Source organism: Corvus hawaiiensis, chromosome 8, assembly GCF_020740725.1.
Source record: "Corvus hawaiiensis isolate bCorHaw1 chromosome 8, bCorHaw1.pri.cur, whole genome shotgun sequence".
NCBI lineage: Eukaryota > Metazoa > Chordata > Aves > Passeriformes > Corvidae > Corvus > Corvus hawaiiensis.
In genome coordinates this window covers 7,472,111-7,489,662 of record NC_063220.1, presented here as the reverse complement: position 1 = coordinate 7,489,662, position 17,552 = coordinate 7,472,111, and the positions used below count along the sequence as shown (strand labels likewise).

Sequence of the window (17,552 nt, the reverse complement as noted above, 5' to 3'; positions counted from 1 at the left end):
AGTGCAGAGCTATTTAAGCTATAAAAACAAGCAGCTCTGCACAGTCCTATAACAAAGCAGCCAGATCTTTTTAATGCTTCTTTTTTTTTTCCTCTCTGCTGAGTCAACCCTCAAGACACAAGCTTGAGGCATGAAATTATCAATTGTCATTCGGCATAAAAGCACTACAGTTCTGTCATGGCACTTTGTACAGAGAAGAAAGTATCTTCTAGAAACAAGCATCATGAAGACATTACTGGCACTATGCTCCAGAGCTACAGAGATAACACCCAGCACAGACAGAAGAAAACCACAAGTTTTTTAGCTGAGAGACATTAAATAAAGTAAACCAAGCATCCCGTTGTGCCCATATATGCACTGGGAAAACACACACTAAGGGTTTTTTTACAGCATTCCCCTTATCCCTCAACATTAATAAATTCTTGCTGGATTTGATGACTTAAACATGAGAAACAAGAAACAGAGAGCAACCTTAAAGCAGGGAAGTTTGTTTTCTGGACAGGAAAGAGAAAAAGGGATGGCGGGCCTCCTGAGATTATTTTCGTGGCTTCCTCCAGGAGGAAAGTGGTTGAAAAGAAGTCCTCACCCCAGAGCAGTCTAGAGGAATCCTCTGGGAGAGGGGCTGGAACAAACGTAGGTCCTTCTTCTGCTAAAGCCAGCTTCCAGCTCTTCAGCCACCAACAAGGGAGAACTGCCCCGTCCTTCTGGACGGGGCCAGGTGGGCTGGGAACAGCATCTCCTTCCCAGACCACAGAGTAACAACGTGAATCAGATCAGCTCTGGTCTAACAGACACTTGGGGCTCCTGACAGATGCAGATGGAAACACACATAGCAGCAGATATCACTTCAGAAATCTAAGAAACGGGCTGAAGAGCTGATAAAAGTCTGGTAGGGATAGAGGAAAAACTCCCTTCAACTTCTTCAATTTGTGAATTGTTAGAAAATTTGATTGAAGGGTAAGAACTGGAAGTAATCCTCCCAAAAGGGGCTGAAAAGAGTGTGGAAGGAAGGAAGGATGACCTATATGATATTAATTATTGCTGGACCATTCCCAGATCCTTATGTTAATAAACATAAGACCTCATTAAGCTCCATCTCTCACTGCACTTATATGGCTGGGATAACATAGCACAAAAATTGCCTAACAGTAATCTTAAAGATTTTATAAAAAACAGATCCTATCAGAAACACCAAACTGATCAAACAGCTTACAAGGACCAGACACAGAGATCTTCAAATATTTATTTCAAGCAATTAGTCTCCCAGTGAGCATAGCACAAAATATGACACTCAGCTAAGACAACTGAGCTGACTTACCTTTCATGGCAGTACAGTAACTTGCTAACAATTTTGTTTTCATCTTCATTCATTTAGCTGAGTAAAATGAATTTCTATAGTCCCAGATTCTTGCTTCCTATTTTTAGGGGATATTATGCAATTCTCCTAATATGGTCTTTTTATGGATTTGCCACAAGCAAATATTTTTGCATTAAGAAGGGCAGAGAAGGAAACAGAATACTAAAAAGCAGAGACTGAATAAGTTTTATTAGGTTAATATCTCAACATCTCAGGCTGCCTAGGTTGTTGAGTTTTTTCTTTAGTTATAAAACTAAACATCCATGTAATCCAAAGTTGAGTTGTTTTGGATTTTATTATTAAAATGCATTTCCCTAGTGATTCACCACAGAGATCAACCCAGTGCCACGGACAGCAGGTACAGGTAGCATCTGGCAGCTGAGCAGCACCTGAAGAAAAGCAGCAGGAACACAAAGCCATTGCAGTCTCAGTTGAAAGACCTACTCAGCTTTTAATTTTTAAGAAAGGTAAGTAATTGAAGCACTAGAGATCCCACAACACTTCTCCATGCTGGTGTGAGTGGCCTCGCATGTCCAAATACACAAACGAAGTTGTTCAGCTTGGCAGCAGGTGAAGTTCCTGCCTCCAGGATTAGGCTGGGCTGTGGTGCGCTGGAGTGTGGTGGTGGGAACACTCCCGAGCAGCTGTGAGCCACAGCTACTGCGGGACCACCTCAGCCTGCACGGTGCTAACGAGCCTTGGAAAGAGGCACCACATCCATGTGCCTGCAGGGCTTCTCCAGGGCAGCAACACCTCGAGGTGCTCCAGGACAGGCAGAATTCCCTGTGCCTGCTCCTCGCCGGAGAGTCCCCTCCACTGCAGTCACACACCAGCACACTGTGCAGCCAGGACCCTGCTAAGGGAGCCTCCACAGCCGAAAGCAGAGCTGCAGGAGGGCAGCTCAGCAGGGATGCTCGGCCTCATGAGACTCCCAGCTCGGAGCTGGCGGAAGGTGGAAGGGATTAAGCAAACAAGGTCAGGCGCTGCCTCTGCCCGCCGGCAGCAGGACCAGGGGTGCTGCTCTGTGCTTCTGCAGCTGCAAGGGAAGATCAGGCAAGCTTGCTTGAACACCAGTCTGCATGGGGCCCCGAGCTCAGCACGACACGAAGCTTCCCTTCGTGCTATGCCAACCTTGAGCAACTGGGATTACTGCTGGTTTTCTGAGCACCGCGCTCACTCATAAATTTTAAAAGAGAAGGCAAGGGGACGACCATGAACATCTGCTTTTTGTTAAGTGCCTAAAAATGTTAAGGACTTTCTATTAACAGTACGTGTATGGACGTGTGTATTGTGAGTACTGGCATGGTTACACAGAGAAAAATAACACGGAGAGCCTTAAAAGGGTGAAAACACTTCAGGTAAGAAGTGGCTTTTGCTGCAATTACAGAGAGGCAAAGCAAAGGCTACAATAAAGTAACAATGAAGTAACCTTGAACACAAAGGCAAAAGAAACCAGTTAGCTGAGCAGCCACCCCACAGCCGTGCCCTCCCTGCCTCTGTTTAGTTTGCACATTTCAAGCACAATGTATTTATTTCCACAGTGGCGTGGTGGTGTACCCAAGTCCCACTAAATCATGGCATGATTCACAGGCTAGTTCTTTTCTTTTAAAGTAATCCACTCTTGAACAGCTGTGATTTGGATTAATTAGTGAATTTTGCATTTTTGGCACAATCTGCTCTCCAGAAGTGCCACTGAAATAAAAAATTAAAGCATTCTCTCCCTTCTCTAATCCTGTAGCTGAATTTTGCAGGTGCACAGATGTATCCTCAGAACTGGCAGGGCTGCAACTGTAGTGAATGTGCTGCAGTACTTGTCTCAGTTCCTTTCTAGCACTGACAATACCATTTAGAATAAAAAATAAAACATTTTTTTAAATAGTGGAATTAAATCTAGCAAGGTGAGTATTTAAAAAAAACCCAACAGGTTATGGTAAATTGTGGCTTTGATAGGCAGCTATGCCTCAAGAATTCAGCAAGAACCATAACATGAAAATTTTCACCCAAATAATTAATGTTTTGGATTTTTTTAATATGAAATGCAAGACAACTTCAAGCATAGCTGCTAGCAATGTCCATGACAGACTATTTTTATTTTCATTAGAATAAAAGCCTTTAAAAGTGTGTAGGAAGGTGTTCAAATTCACTGCTAGCATTTCTTTTTAGTAAAATCTGATAGCCTTTTAATTTCTAAAAGTGAATTAATATCATACAATTTGGACTACTGCCATTTTATTTTCTAAGGCAAGCATATTTTTCAACATATTTAAGTCATGACTGAAAAAGAAAATATCCAACTGGTCTCGTCCACAGATTTCCATTAGCTAAGCTAGACCTTGGTTTGTCCTGTCAGCTTCCTAAATGTTATTAAAAGGCCCTTGCAAAATGGGTCTTAAAACTCAATACTTGCGAGAGACTTTGAGGTAGCATCCAACATTCATTCTCCCCTTGCTGAAGTGAGTGACGGAGAGAAAAATCACCCCTTCTCAGAAATACTATCAGTGAAACCCTGACAGTAATTCTCTTTAATGGGCTATCCTACAGTGGACCATACTTTAATGGATGGTATTAGAGTGGCCTTCCTCATATCCCTGATTTACACATGAACGATGCTCTCACAAGCAGCCACACTGTAATTAATGAAGCTATTCAAAAAAGCAGAGAAACTCTTGTAGCAGATCTCTGCAGAATCATGGCATTATTAGAAAGGTGCCTTATTCTTTTCTGTCCTGATCCCACCACACCAACAGGAATTTTTCCACTTGCCAGGCAGTACCAACTGAAAATCAGAAGTAACTTCCTAATATCATCTGCATACATGGCCTCAAATTTGAGAAGTAAGAAGTATGGAGGATTTTTTTCCATCACTGAAACAATTTGTTAGACACAGAAAGAATGTTAGATGTTTAACAATTATAACCCTGTTAAAACAAAACTGTGCCTATAATGACCAGATTATGCAAATAATTATCAGATTATGCAAAATTGTATTCACAGGATATAATCCTTTGTTTCATCCCACAAGTTCTTCACAGAAGGACAGAAGGCTTAAATTTATGTTTACATTTAATAAGCTGGAAAATAAAAACAGATGAATGCTAATAATGTCACTAACGCAGATCAACAACATCACTTTGGGTATATTTTGAAACATTTCCATACTAAACTGGAAGAAGCTTTAGAAGCTTAATTGTGACTAGTTTGCCTACTTTTTGAAGAATTATATTGTGGTAGACTGGATAGTTCAGGGGATTATTAATGGGACATACAGACTTAAATTCCAAGGTAGCTAGTTTAATCTAGCTCAGGTCAGTACTGAAAACTATTCTGTTGTATTTTTGAAATGAGGAGGTGGTTCTGAAGCACTCCAAGAGGACAGGTTCAATGCACAAAAGCGGCACTAATTTGCACCTCAGGCAGTGCACTTCATCAAAGAGACTGAGGAATTAATGGGGTACAGGTTTGTAAGGTCGGAAAGCATGCAGGATGTTTTCCCATGCCCTTCACTTCCCTTTCTGTGAGATGAGCTGTTGTGTTACAAAGGGGCAGTCCCACTCTGTCCTCAGATTTTTCTAAATCTACTGCACACCCTACAAGAAAAATCTTGAAGGTGCCCTCTGCCACCAAATTTTACTATCCTTTAATGGAACTCAAGAGAGAGATTAGAAGGTTTCACCTAGAAAAACGTCTTAGGAGTGCTATCTGAAGAGAATCTTGATTGATGATGGTTGGCAGCAAATATTTCCCTGAGTGCATAATGGTTTTATTAATAGTTCTGGACTGAGCTGAAGCAAATAGAAAACAGACCAAGTGAGGGGTGTTTTTTTATGATCTACCTACTCAGATGCATCTAATCCTCACTAGCATCAGCTCTGTCTTCCTAGCAAGTTTCAGTGTCAATACATTGTCATCAAGTATCCAGAGAGGAAGCATTAAAAAAACACCCACAACTCCGTGTGTGCCAACCATAGCAGCAACATGGCTTCCTGTGTTACTCCTACCTACAGAGCAGAGGGTGGAAAGTCACAAGGATGACAGCACTGCTAGAAATGAGGGATGGTTGTGATGCAGACAGTGCCTACTGTGTATTAACATACGCTACTGTATATGGACACCAGCGCTGATACCGCACTATTGAACAGTCCCAGTCAGAAGTGAATTTAATGGGATTAAGAGATGCCTTGTTCACTGGCCAAGATGGCCTAAGCCTCTCTAGTGTTTGAGGACAGCATCCTTAAAAGGGATTTGGGATCTCACTGTGCTGCTCCCATTCAGTGACCGCTTGAACAGCACGAGACATCCCATCGCTGAGATGCTGTGCACAGATGAATGTAACTGCACTCCAGCAGGCTCTGCACAGAACAAAGGGCAGCAGATGATGAACGAGGACTTGCAGAGCACATATGAGCAGATGTGTCTCGCTGGCGTGGAGATTATGGGGAGCTGAAGCTTTGCCAGTTGCTCTGTTTAGATGTCCATGAAGCACCAGAGTCCAGTCCCCTGTTACAGGGACATAAGGCAGCACAACTTGCATTTCAGGGCCTGTCCCTGTGACATGGACCCAGTTCAGCTCCCAGAGAACAGAGCTCTCTCTTTTACTGAGGGCACTCACCAAAGAGCTACACTGATACTAAATATAACATGAGCCACCAGCCTGAAGGTGAAAAGCCTCTGCCTAATTAATTATTCCTAAGTATCCTCATTAAGCTGTTCTCTGGGTATAGACAGAGTGTGTTTTTTATCTAAACCTGCTTAGTTGTGCCTACGACAATCTGAATTTTTTCTCTGCATATAACCATGACTGAGTGCTTAGGAATAATCAGGAAATCTTAATCAAAATTAACAGGGGTTGGGCAAACTCTTGATGAGAGCAGGATTCTGCAAACATTTGCAAGAATTTCTCAAAGTTCAAAACCACTATGAAAAAAAGGGATAATTATTTCCTACTGAATTTGCATTTGGATTCTGAAACTGTATGCAAGCAGCTAGGTCCCTGAAGGAGCAGATCCCTAAATTGGCCCTGAAAACCAGACAAGTGCAGTGCATACATGACTGAGGCGTGCAGAACAGCACTCCAACACAGAAATCATTACAGACCAGCCAAGATGCATGCAGCTGGTAACTGACTACGTTTCCTGCAGAAGGTGAGCCATTGTAAAAGCCATATGGAACACTGTTCATCAGCAAAGTTCTGACCAAACCCCCTTTTATTGCATTTGTGCAGGCGCAAATTTAGGAATGGGTTTTCACGGATTCTTGTAACTGCTTTGCTCTCGTCTGTGCACACCTGATTTATATGGCCATTTATCCAACCCTCTGCACAGATTAGGTACTTAGGGCTGCAGTTAGCTATTTGGAGCCTACCTGGTACATGTCTTACCTGCCACACACGTAACAAATTCAAATGCACACATTTCAAATCTGAGCATGAATTCAGAGCATCCAAACGTTTAGGGTCATGTGGTAATGCGTAACTTGCCTTGAATCAGAGGCTACTTGAGGCTTCTGAAAATGTCAATCTGGAAAACTACAGCACCATGTAATGCAGCATTTACTAAATTACTGCCTGAATACCTAATTCTGTTTTAAGAAAGACATGAGGGAGGATAATCCTATAATTCTTTAGGAAACATGCTGAGTGAACCTACGAAAAATATTCTATGTTACGCGCATCAGTCTATTTACCTGTGACTCATAAAAAGAGCAAAGCACGCAGGAGGGCTTAACCTGAGGAGGGATTATTAGGCCAAGTTCACTGATTAGGAACAGGACTTGGTGTGAAATAGTTAGGCTCACCTCCAAAGCACAGACTAAAATAAACATTTTGAACTCCTATTGATTTTGACAGCAAGGAACTGAAATGGGTGACATTGTCTCATGTTCTGGAACGCAACAGCAAATTGAAAAATGCTGTAGAGTAGATGGTTGGAGGCTACATAAAGATCTATTATTTAGGTAAGACAGCTGATCAGGACTCATAAGGATAAAGATTAAATAGGAGATAAAGGGTGTGATTTATTCCAAGTATTTGATTACTAGTGTACAGTAAGTAGAGTTACAGACTGTAAGTAAAATGAGCAGACAGGGTAAGGGCAGAACAAAAATTTATGTTCAGCTGTTTTGTTATCATTAATGGTTTTTTTATTAAGAGTATAGATTAGCCAATTTGGTTAAAAGATTGTGTTTCATTTTCTGTCCTATAAACTTGGTTTGATTACTTGAAAAATTAATGAATGCTATGGAAAAGGTTCCAAATTTTAGCTCTTCAGCATTGTACTATTTGTGCAGCTATGCTGCCTCGTCAGCAATGTATGGGTTAGAATGATTACTTATTATTGCATTCTAATTTCCACTGGGCTTTTCTATATTTCATTTTCTGGTGGTAACACAGAATAAACTACTCCTAAAACGTCTTCTTTATTACTCCTGAAATGATTTTGATCTTATCTGCCACATGGCAACTGAGAGTCTGGGTAGTTTATTTTTTAAGAATGTTAGTTTCTGGGTTGCACAGAAATATCAAAGAATGATGTGCATGTATGTAAGGCGTAATGAATAATTACAATGTACACTTAAGGATAATTGCAATACATACAACTGTGGAGCTACTCCCTTTTTACAAGTGTATAAACAAAAGCAGACTTTGATTAGGTCATGTGATTGCCTCCTTAAAATCAAATGACTTTATATGCATAAACATACTTCAGGTACTTGGGTTTGCTGTTGGCAGAGGAAGGCAATGAATCCTCCTTAATCAAGGATAAGGAAGCAGGATTGATTCAGACATTTTACCCAAATCAAAATGCAGACTTCAATCTCAACTGGACCCCAGTATGGCCACCACCCTCCTTTGCCTTTCCCTGCTGTGCCTTCTAGGGCAGCCCAGCCAGTGATGGCATGGAAAGTACACCAGGACCATAAAGGCTCAACATCCCTCCAGCTCAGTGGTGCAGATTTTCATGGTTTTTCCCCCTTAATCTGCATTTAGCCATTAAATCATTGGAGGGAATACACAAAAATAATATAAATTAATTTCATAGCAGATTAAGCCTATGAGGCTGTTGAGTGTTCAAACATTACAGAATGGATCTGCAAGAAGAAAGGACAAAACAACCCAAACCAAAAGAAAAGAAAACAAACAAACAAACAAACCACACAACATGGAAAAACAACAAAAACAAACCAAGCAAACAAAAACAGACAGGAAAAGGATCTAATGAAGACTAACGGCTAACTGGAAGTGAGGTTTCAGAGATGGTGTAGATATGCCAGTGAGCATAAGACCATGAACTCTAATCAACACTTTTCTGTAGGATTAGACAAAATACAATCAAACATTTGTCCCAAAAAAGAGCACAGGTTTGCTGTGCTCTAAGAAATAGATAGCTCATCTATGGAAATAACCTGCTGATCATTAAGAAAGTGTCCAACAGTTCTGCAACAATCAGACTTCAAGAGCCATCAAGGGTGACAGTAAATGAGAAAATTATAGCAAAATCTGAATGTAGTTCCCATCTGTGAGCTCTTCTCTACCCACTCATATACCAAGGACTCACAGAAACACCAGGGAACAACACTTTTGGGAAACGACTCTGGGGCAGGCAGCTCCACACCCCTACTCCAGGATCTAGGACCGTTTCTCCCACCTCTGAAGACTTCAGGGAACATAACTAGAGATGAGGCAAACCCCTTGACTCTGCATCAGGACTGTGCACCACTCATCAGGATCCCTCTCTGTTAGTGAGCCTTCTCCACCAGGGAACGAGGAAATTGTACAAGTTGCTACCCTGCTCCCCTAAATTGTCACCCCCTCTACACCATCCCCCTCCAAGTGGGAGAAGGCAGGTAATTCATAGAACTGTATGCATCTGGGACTAAAATGCTTCACTATCCAGAATTTTTCAGCCTCCACACTGTCATTTGTCCTAAGCCGTCACGCTACAAAACAAAACCGTCAATACCACTTCAATAAAAGTGTTTAAAAGGACATTTCAATTATAGAAGTCTGGTGAAATCCTTCTGGCTTGCCTAGGAAAGAACAATTCTTTGCAAAAATGGCAGAATTGATAAAGATTTTATTTGTTAAATTTTGATATATTCTGGCGACTGCTGAGCTATTTTTATACCTTAGCAAGAAACATCTCTTTATTGACAACTGTATTCATTATCTGATATAACACCAGTCTTTTACTTTGGTTTTCCTCATGAATCTCTGTGGATATATTTTTTTGAGGATAACCTAGTGCATTAACACAGTTTATAACAGTAAAATATTTATTGTTTCTAAAGCACAATGTGGTTTTCAGAAAAAATGAAGGCTATAAGGTGATAGCTGCACTAAAGTTAACAGCAATTCACTATAAAGTTAACAGCAATTCACTAGGTTTTTAAGGCCAAGAGTATCTTTTCATTATGAGTTTCTGGAATAACTAGTATGATGGGATTTTGGTGTATAAAAAGGACTCCTTGAAAGCTATTCCTGTTTAAAAAAAAAAGTGTTCAAGATTTCAAGGCTTCTGCTCTTGATTTCAAGGCTTCTACTCTTGATTTCTTTTCCATTAGAAACCTAGTGGCACAATCCCTTTTGCCTACTTGCTTTGCAACAGGGTCAGCCTGCTGGCGTAATCAGAGCCACTTTCACTCCAGCAAGTACAGATGGGAGCAGAGACATGACTAAAACCTAATATTTGCTAATAGCAAACAATATGTCTTAAACAAAGCGCTTTGTCAGGTCCCATAAAGGCACAATATATTCTGAACTCTGCTTCCAAAGACAATATGATTAAACATGTACCATCGCAATGCAATGACCCAGAATTTTTATTGGTAGTAGTTAGGCCTTAAAATTAATTTATAATACTGTACTCCTTTTTATGGCTGTTTTTTGCAGACTGTAGTGAGCTATCTGTTTTAAAAGGGAAATACATGATGGACTAGGTATTTGATTGAGAACTAGAGTTGGCTGACATTAGGAATACCTTTAATATGATGAAGAACCACATAAAGTAATAATAAGGGCTATGAACAGTTTGATTTGGCTTATCTGATGTGATCCAATTTTCTGATTCTGGTTTATTCTAGCACTTTTGCATTTTTGTGGTATTTTTATAAGAGGATGCTCATGTGAAACCTAGAAACGACTGTGGCTTAGGGGAACACTGCAAATGCAAATCTGCTTTTAGTATCAATAATTTGCAAAATTTTTTCTGAGGATAGAAACTATAACCTGTCCATAGAATTTTCAATTTTCTGTAAAGGTGTGCAGTGCCTTTTCATAAAGCTGTATTTTTGTAAGTCATTAAATTGGTTTTTAGTAACCTCATACTCATTTTCAATTGAACAATTATTAAACTATAAAACAAAATTGCACAATTCCTAAAACTGTAGTCTGGAGTTTTACAGTCTGCTATAAAGTGCTGCATTATTATAATACACCAAAGATGCTCAGACTATTACAACTTTTTTTTTTTTAAATGAACCATAAAAAATTTTATCATTGATGAAATAATTCTAAAGTATTGTGCTCTTCAACAGTATACAAGCACAATATTTTGGTCTCATGAAAAGCATGCTAATCAAAAAACCACAATTTAAACTGTAATTCTAATATGCAACATAAACCATGTCACTTTCTTTCAGTAATAGGAGTTTATTACACCCAACTTCAAACATTAAAAATCAGAGTATTGATCATTAAATATAAGGTCCAGTCTTACAGAGAGATCTTCATGCCAAAGAGACTGAGTGTTAAGCAGTGTAATAACTGGTGATAACATCAGAGATGTGATGACTTTCCTGTTGTGAAGTTTTAGCCTGTATTTCACTCCACAAATCACGACTGATCTTGTAAGGGGGCCTGATGTTCAACTCAGAAGTTCAACCAAGCCTGGTAAATGAGAACAATTTTCTCCTGACTACTGATGGCTGATGTGTCATAGCAACACTGACAGTGATATGATGCATCTGCACTATCGGGTTTGATCCTTGGCTACATCCTCACACTGTTCCTCGCTGTTCAAAAGAGAGGCAAAGGACTCCCTGTACTTAGAAATTAATCAGCTGTATGAATCACGTCTATAACTTCAGCAGGATTACAACAAGCTTGAAAACAACCTGTCTTGTGTGGGGCTGAAATTCTTTGGCAAAGACGGTGAAGAGCCCAAGCGCATCCTTGCTCCAAGTGGGAACACCAACGCAACCATACCATGAATACACACACGTGTATGTGCACATTCCCTGCAAACCAGCCTGTGCCACTGGGATCTGCTGTTTGCACAGCAAAGCAGCTGGGTGGGGGCTACCTTCCTGCCTCAGAACACCAAGATTTCCGCACAGACTGAAAACCCCAACATGTCTCTCACTCGTGGTCCCGTCACCTTCCCTGGATCTTGCACACATGCAAGAGTTGTGCAGTAAATGACTGCAGTCTCAAGGAATTGTATGTCCATACTTTTTGAGGACCCACTCCAGCATGGTGGTGAAGAAAACAAGGATTAACCTCCTGAAACCAATGTCAATGAAATCAACAGTCAAAACAGTATCTGTTGTGGCAAAACAGAATTTCGTTTCGTGCTCCCCAAATTATAAGATTAAAGATGAAACTTTAAATTAATCCTGGCCATGAGATTTTAATCTGTACACACAAAGCACTCAAGACTTCTTTAGGTAAAAGGGAATTGCCACTAAGGCAAATTAAAAACATTGCTTTTTCAGGCAGAGAAGCTGCCAATAGGTGCTCTCTAAATCACTTGTACCAGCAGGCTGATCCCATTATGTCAGCTAATCCTGGAAATACAGGAGGTAGATTTAAATCTTTTCATACAAAACATTAAGTCTATTTTTTTTTCTTTTCTTTTGGTTCTGGCACAGCATTGAGAATTTTATATTGCTGTCCATCTTTTGCCCCAGGCTGTATCTTTCTGTGTAGTTGCAAGGCCCAGAGGAAGAGGTCCAAGCATGACTTTTCCAAGGGACAGAGCAGGCAGGGCATTTGAAAGAAAGTGCTTCTTTATCACAAACAGTAAAAGTTTACAGGCTGTGTGAAGGGATGGGGAAAAGAAGGTGCCAGGTGTATGGGTGAGTTAATATTGGTGCTCAGGGGATAAAACAAGTTCCCTTTGTCTCTACCCCAGAGCTCCTTCTCAGCAGTTGTGCCATTCCCTCACCTACACACTGCCTGTGCTTCCAGCTTATGTTCACCCACCGCCCAATTACCAGTCCATGGAGATCCATACCTGCTGTGTCCTGATCCTCAGAATGCTACACTGGAGCTTTTAACCCTCTCCAAACATCTACATAATGCTTTAGAATAATGATATTTAGCACATGGAAAGCAACATTAAGCAGTTATAGAGGGTACTTAAACCACCAGATTAGCAGCTCCCTGCACAGTGCTGGAGGTCTGCACAGACAGATCTACATGGGAAAACAGATTCATTTTCAGCCGGAGTCACGTTTAAATCCTGCTCTCCTCAGAGTACTGTGAGCCCTCTCTCCTGGTTTTGTCCTAAGATTCACCATTATAAATAGTTTTTTAAATCACAAGTATCATGTGTATTTTGTGGAAGAATGCAATATGACCGACATGTGCTATAAACACTCACTAATCTTACATGCAAATAGAAAGAATTGACCTATTTAAGGATCTAGATTTCTCTATTCCCATGTTCCCCACAAAATGTTTGATACTTTCAATTTCTGTCTCACGGTTTTTAAATTCTGCTGCTGAGAGCACAACAAACTTTTACATACTGGACTTGTCTTTAGTCCAAAGGACCATGTAGCTCAATTACATGTGTCCACTGCTTCATTCTTCAAAAGCACAAAACCCCTAAGTTCTCTTTGAACGCTGAAAATTCAAAGCAACAGCAAGACATAATAAATACAGGAAAACAAAGTATAGAGCTAGCTAACAAGATTTTGATGCATCCATTTACTTAAATGTCTTTAACCATCTTGACTTCTACGATTTTTGTCTTTTGCAAACCATCCTTTAAAATATTACAGAAAACCCAGTGTCAAACTCTTAGTTTTTTATTTATCTCTGCGATGACCCAGGAACAACTGGTCTAATCTAGTCTTATCCATCACTTGAGGTTCACTGCATTATCATCTTTCAGGTCTATCCATCCCTCCCAAATGCAAAAGTAGCCTTTTTTTTGAAGAATACATGGTGTGAGTACACATCCAAACTCATTCTTTCGTCCCTTTCAAATAATCCAACATGATGGTTCAGGCAGTGCGGATAGAACATGAGACTGAAAGACCAGAACCCTTTTGTGACTGGCATACTGAATGCAAGTTATGACTGAAAATGAAAGATTAACATCTCTGTCAGTTAAATAGGAAACACTGGAGTGAAGCTACCAGGAAAAAAGGTACAGTTGGCAATCACTTAATAAAATCTGCCTGCATAAGGTACATGCTGTTGGCATTCATCTTCCCTTTGTTCACAATATTTGATGTTATTTTTAAGTGGTGCTGAGGATCCTTTGCAGGATGTCAAGCACCTCAAATATACTTAAATTTAACATTTTGTGTAAAACTAACTACTATTTACTCTCTGTGTTTAGCAAACTTTGTTAGCAGTCAGGTTTGTAAAAAGAGTTTAGAGGATTCTTGACAAAATTAAGCATCTTCCTGGCAAAGATGGAATGCTGATTTATTGAGGGACAGAAAAAAAGAGTATATTACACAACCAGTGCATATGTAAACATAAGGAAAACATATATCAAAAATAAACATTTTGCTGTATCAATTTGAAATAAGAAAATACCCCATAATATGAGAAATGAAAATTCTCATAGCAATGGTAAGTTGAAGTGAAGAACAACTTCTAAACAAAATCACTACAACAAATATTATTTTAAAGTCCAAATCTTCAACAATTTTTTGAGGTAAATACTGAGCACACGTAAACAAAGAGTATCTCATATTTTCTTTAAGCATTCACCACCTTTCCAATTCCCAGCTTTGCTTGTGCAGAGGAATATGGCACAGCAACAAAACCATCAGTGCACTCTTGCTCTTATATGACCATTTTGAACAAGTCAGGAAGAGATGTATCAAAAATTGCTCAGTCAGTGACGCTCTTGGCGGATTAGTGCCCTGTATTTTACAGCCCCTGGAGGTTGGGGTTTGCTCATTTCTATGGCATATTATACTTATCAATCACTTCCTGCTCTTTCTTCCTGCATTGTATTTTTAAACCCACTAACTAGAATATGCAGCCCTGTTGCATCTCAATGACCATTTCCTTAGCCCCTCTCTGCCACTGTCTTTTTGTGCTGAGACTGATGCTTGTAATTTGACTTTTCACAGAGTTTAGGCTATACTGCCTTTTACAAACCTTTCAGCTCAGCTGCTAAGCATATAAAAAAGCTTTTGGCTGCACTAGTTCATGTTTTGAAAACACTACAAAGGCATATTTTCATGGGAGGAGAGACTTGGAATGAATACCCTTCTACAAGTGCAATATGAAAACCAGTTCTTTTATAAAATTTGCATTAGGGTTTAAGTGTCACATGCAAAGTGGCACCATACTGTCCAAAAAACATAGGTTTCTTTTTTAAAAATTGTGGGCTTGTTTTGGCTCTGTTCATAAACTACTTTTTGAAAAATGCTTTAAAATATTAGAGCTTTGTTCTTTGTGTTTCAGTTCTGAGAGAAGGAAGCAGTAAGCATAGAATATTGTACTTCAGAGGAATAAAACTGCTTGATTTACATAACTTCAGTGACCTTTTAGTGCAGACCTTATCTATAGTTTCTACCAAACAGCAGAGATCATTTATTTAAAGGAACCTCTTTTCCCTACAGACCTTTACTTCTTGTGCCAAGTACATCAGGAGGGTACACTTGAAGTCATAGCAGAGTTTTAAACCACAGCTGATAAACTCATGTGGGATGTGACTTCAAAATGCCAGAGTAACAGGAGCAAGGACAGAGAAGAATTTAAGTCATTTTCAAAATACAGGAACATCTATTCAGGCTTAAGGAGCATTTGGAAATTGAAGTGAATCCAATGGGATTTGTGGTCACTTGCCATTTCTTCAGTTCTCTATTTATTTTGTGTACTTTGGTAGCATCTGGAGGCCTTACTCTACAGGGGGCTGTACAAACACTGAAGGAAAATGTGATCTCTCCCATAATACAAGTTTTTAATATAACATGAAGTGACTCAATAATATCCCATCAAGGTCTTTTTCTAAATGCAAGAGATTCCAAGTTTCGTGTTAAAAAGGCTGCGTTTCTTTCAGCATATTCTACTGGTTAAATGACTATTGCAAATAGCAATATATGCCTCCAACTGTCTCTCTTACCAATAACTTACAAAGCTTAAATAATAGTGAATGCACAGGTATGAAAAACAGAATTAAAAAAAACCAGAAGGACCTAAACTCAGCACCATGTATCATTAACCCCCTATACTTTGTGACTTTGTAATGTCCCTAATGTTGATTCAGATACAATTTTCCAATGCAAAATAAATGCAGGAACTGGAAAAGGATGAAGGAGAGAGAGTAGTGCAGGAAAAATTAAGAAGCAAAACATATCTCTGAGAAATAAAAAGTTTCTAGTTCAGTGCACATGGAAACTTTGATACAGTTTAAGACAAAGAAAAAAAAAGAATTTTTTTATAGGGAAGTAAAAAATCAATGCTTTAACAGTGGAAAGCCAGAAATCCAGAAAAAATTATCTTGGTATCAGCTGAGACCTTGAAGTTTGGACACTTACATTTGTGTTACATAGCAATTTTCCTTCTGTAAAGACAAAAATAAACAGGACAAGCTGATCTATCCCTGCCTGACCTAATTTTGCATTTAAACCACCAGGAATTTTTATAGCTTGATTCTAACCTGGCCTAAGGTTGTTTTCATTTTACATTTCCTGCTACCTCTTTCCTGCCTTGATTTTGCTGTTGTCTCCTGCCCAAGTCCTTCAATCTTTCAAAGAGCTGCAACAACTGTCTTCAGCAAGTGATGTGCCTCTAAATCCAAAATCAACGATCCCCTATCAATAGCCTAATTTAAGTGTCAAAGAAAATCGCTACAGCCACTGGCCAAAATCACATCATGACCTTGACCCCAGTTCTAGAAAGTGCCTGATTCAAAATAGTTTTATCTTTGCCCAGCTTCTTCACCATGTAGTTTGTAGCACCACATGTTCTCTAATATCCAGACCTACTCAGCCAAAAAACCTTCTTGAGTTTAATGCCAATAACGTAAGAAAGAAGGCAGCAGGACATGCTAGCTCACATTAAGGGTTCCCTCTGTATTTGGATTACTCAGGGGATTAAATTAATCTGACATATCCTGGCAGGATGTGGAGAGTGCCACATTCATATTCAAACCTGTGATAAGAAATTAAATACCATCCCCTGTTTCTGAGTCAGCAACTGGCAGTAAAGTCCACTTTGAGATAAGCAAATTTCTGATTTAAAATAAGAGTGTCTGATATCTCACAATATATGCAGCTTTTAACCATGGGAATAAACAGATATTCCAATTTAGGCAGGCATCTACTTAGGCAGTGGGAGACTACTCTACAGGTATTTATGAAAAACTTTCATTTTTGCACAACAACAACTACAAAACTCTCTTACCTGCAGGTTTGCACATGCTGGTGAATCATTGTGGGAGGGTATTTCATTGTTGGTGGTCTCTGACCCTGTGTTTTTGAGTCTGGAAGCTGTCGTAGTTGTGGCTGTAGTGGTCTGTACTGGTAAGATTGGCTGCCAGACATTCACATCAGTGCCATTGCCAAAGGCCTGAATTGCATTTTCTGTGAAAATAAATTACAGGCAATTTTCTATTTCTAAAAAAAAAAGGCAAAAAGCAGAACTGAGTTGTTTTTTATTACCATTATAATAATTATTACATTTAAAATATGTATTTAAAGAAACTCAATTTTATGCTGAAAAATGTGTTTTATTTTTGAACTGATTAGAAACGTGAACTGAAAATCTGGGGTCACGTAATTCTTTGGTGCAGCCTCTTCTTTGTAACATTTCCAGTAATTCTTGACAGAAGCTTTAGGACTTACCATAATCATATTTGTTACCATCCAAAGGACTCAAAAATTTACTTTCAAGATTTAAAATACAGTTTGAATGTCACGTCCTAATTCAGGCAGGTAATGTTATATAGCAAACTAATAACAGAGAACAGGATAAATATTTATTTCTACAGCTTGGTGTAGT

At 39.4% G+C, this 17,552-nt stretch overlaps 1 protein-coding gene across 1 annotated transcript in view; it reads right to left on the bottom strand.

Moving 5' to 3' along the window:
* Positions 1 to 17,552, bottom strand: part of GFRA1 (GDNF family receptor alpha 1) — a 137,496-nt gene that overhangs the window by 12,950 nt on the left and 106,994 nt on the right. Inside the window, 1 exon segment of the mRNA XM_048311413.1 lies at positions 16,956 to 17,134. Coding sequence (XP_048167370.1) covers positions 16,956 to 17,134 — 179 coding nt within the window.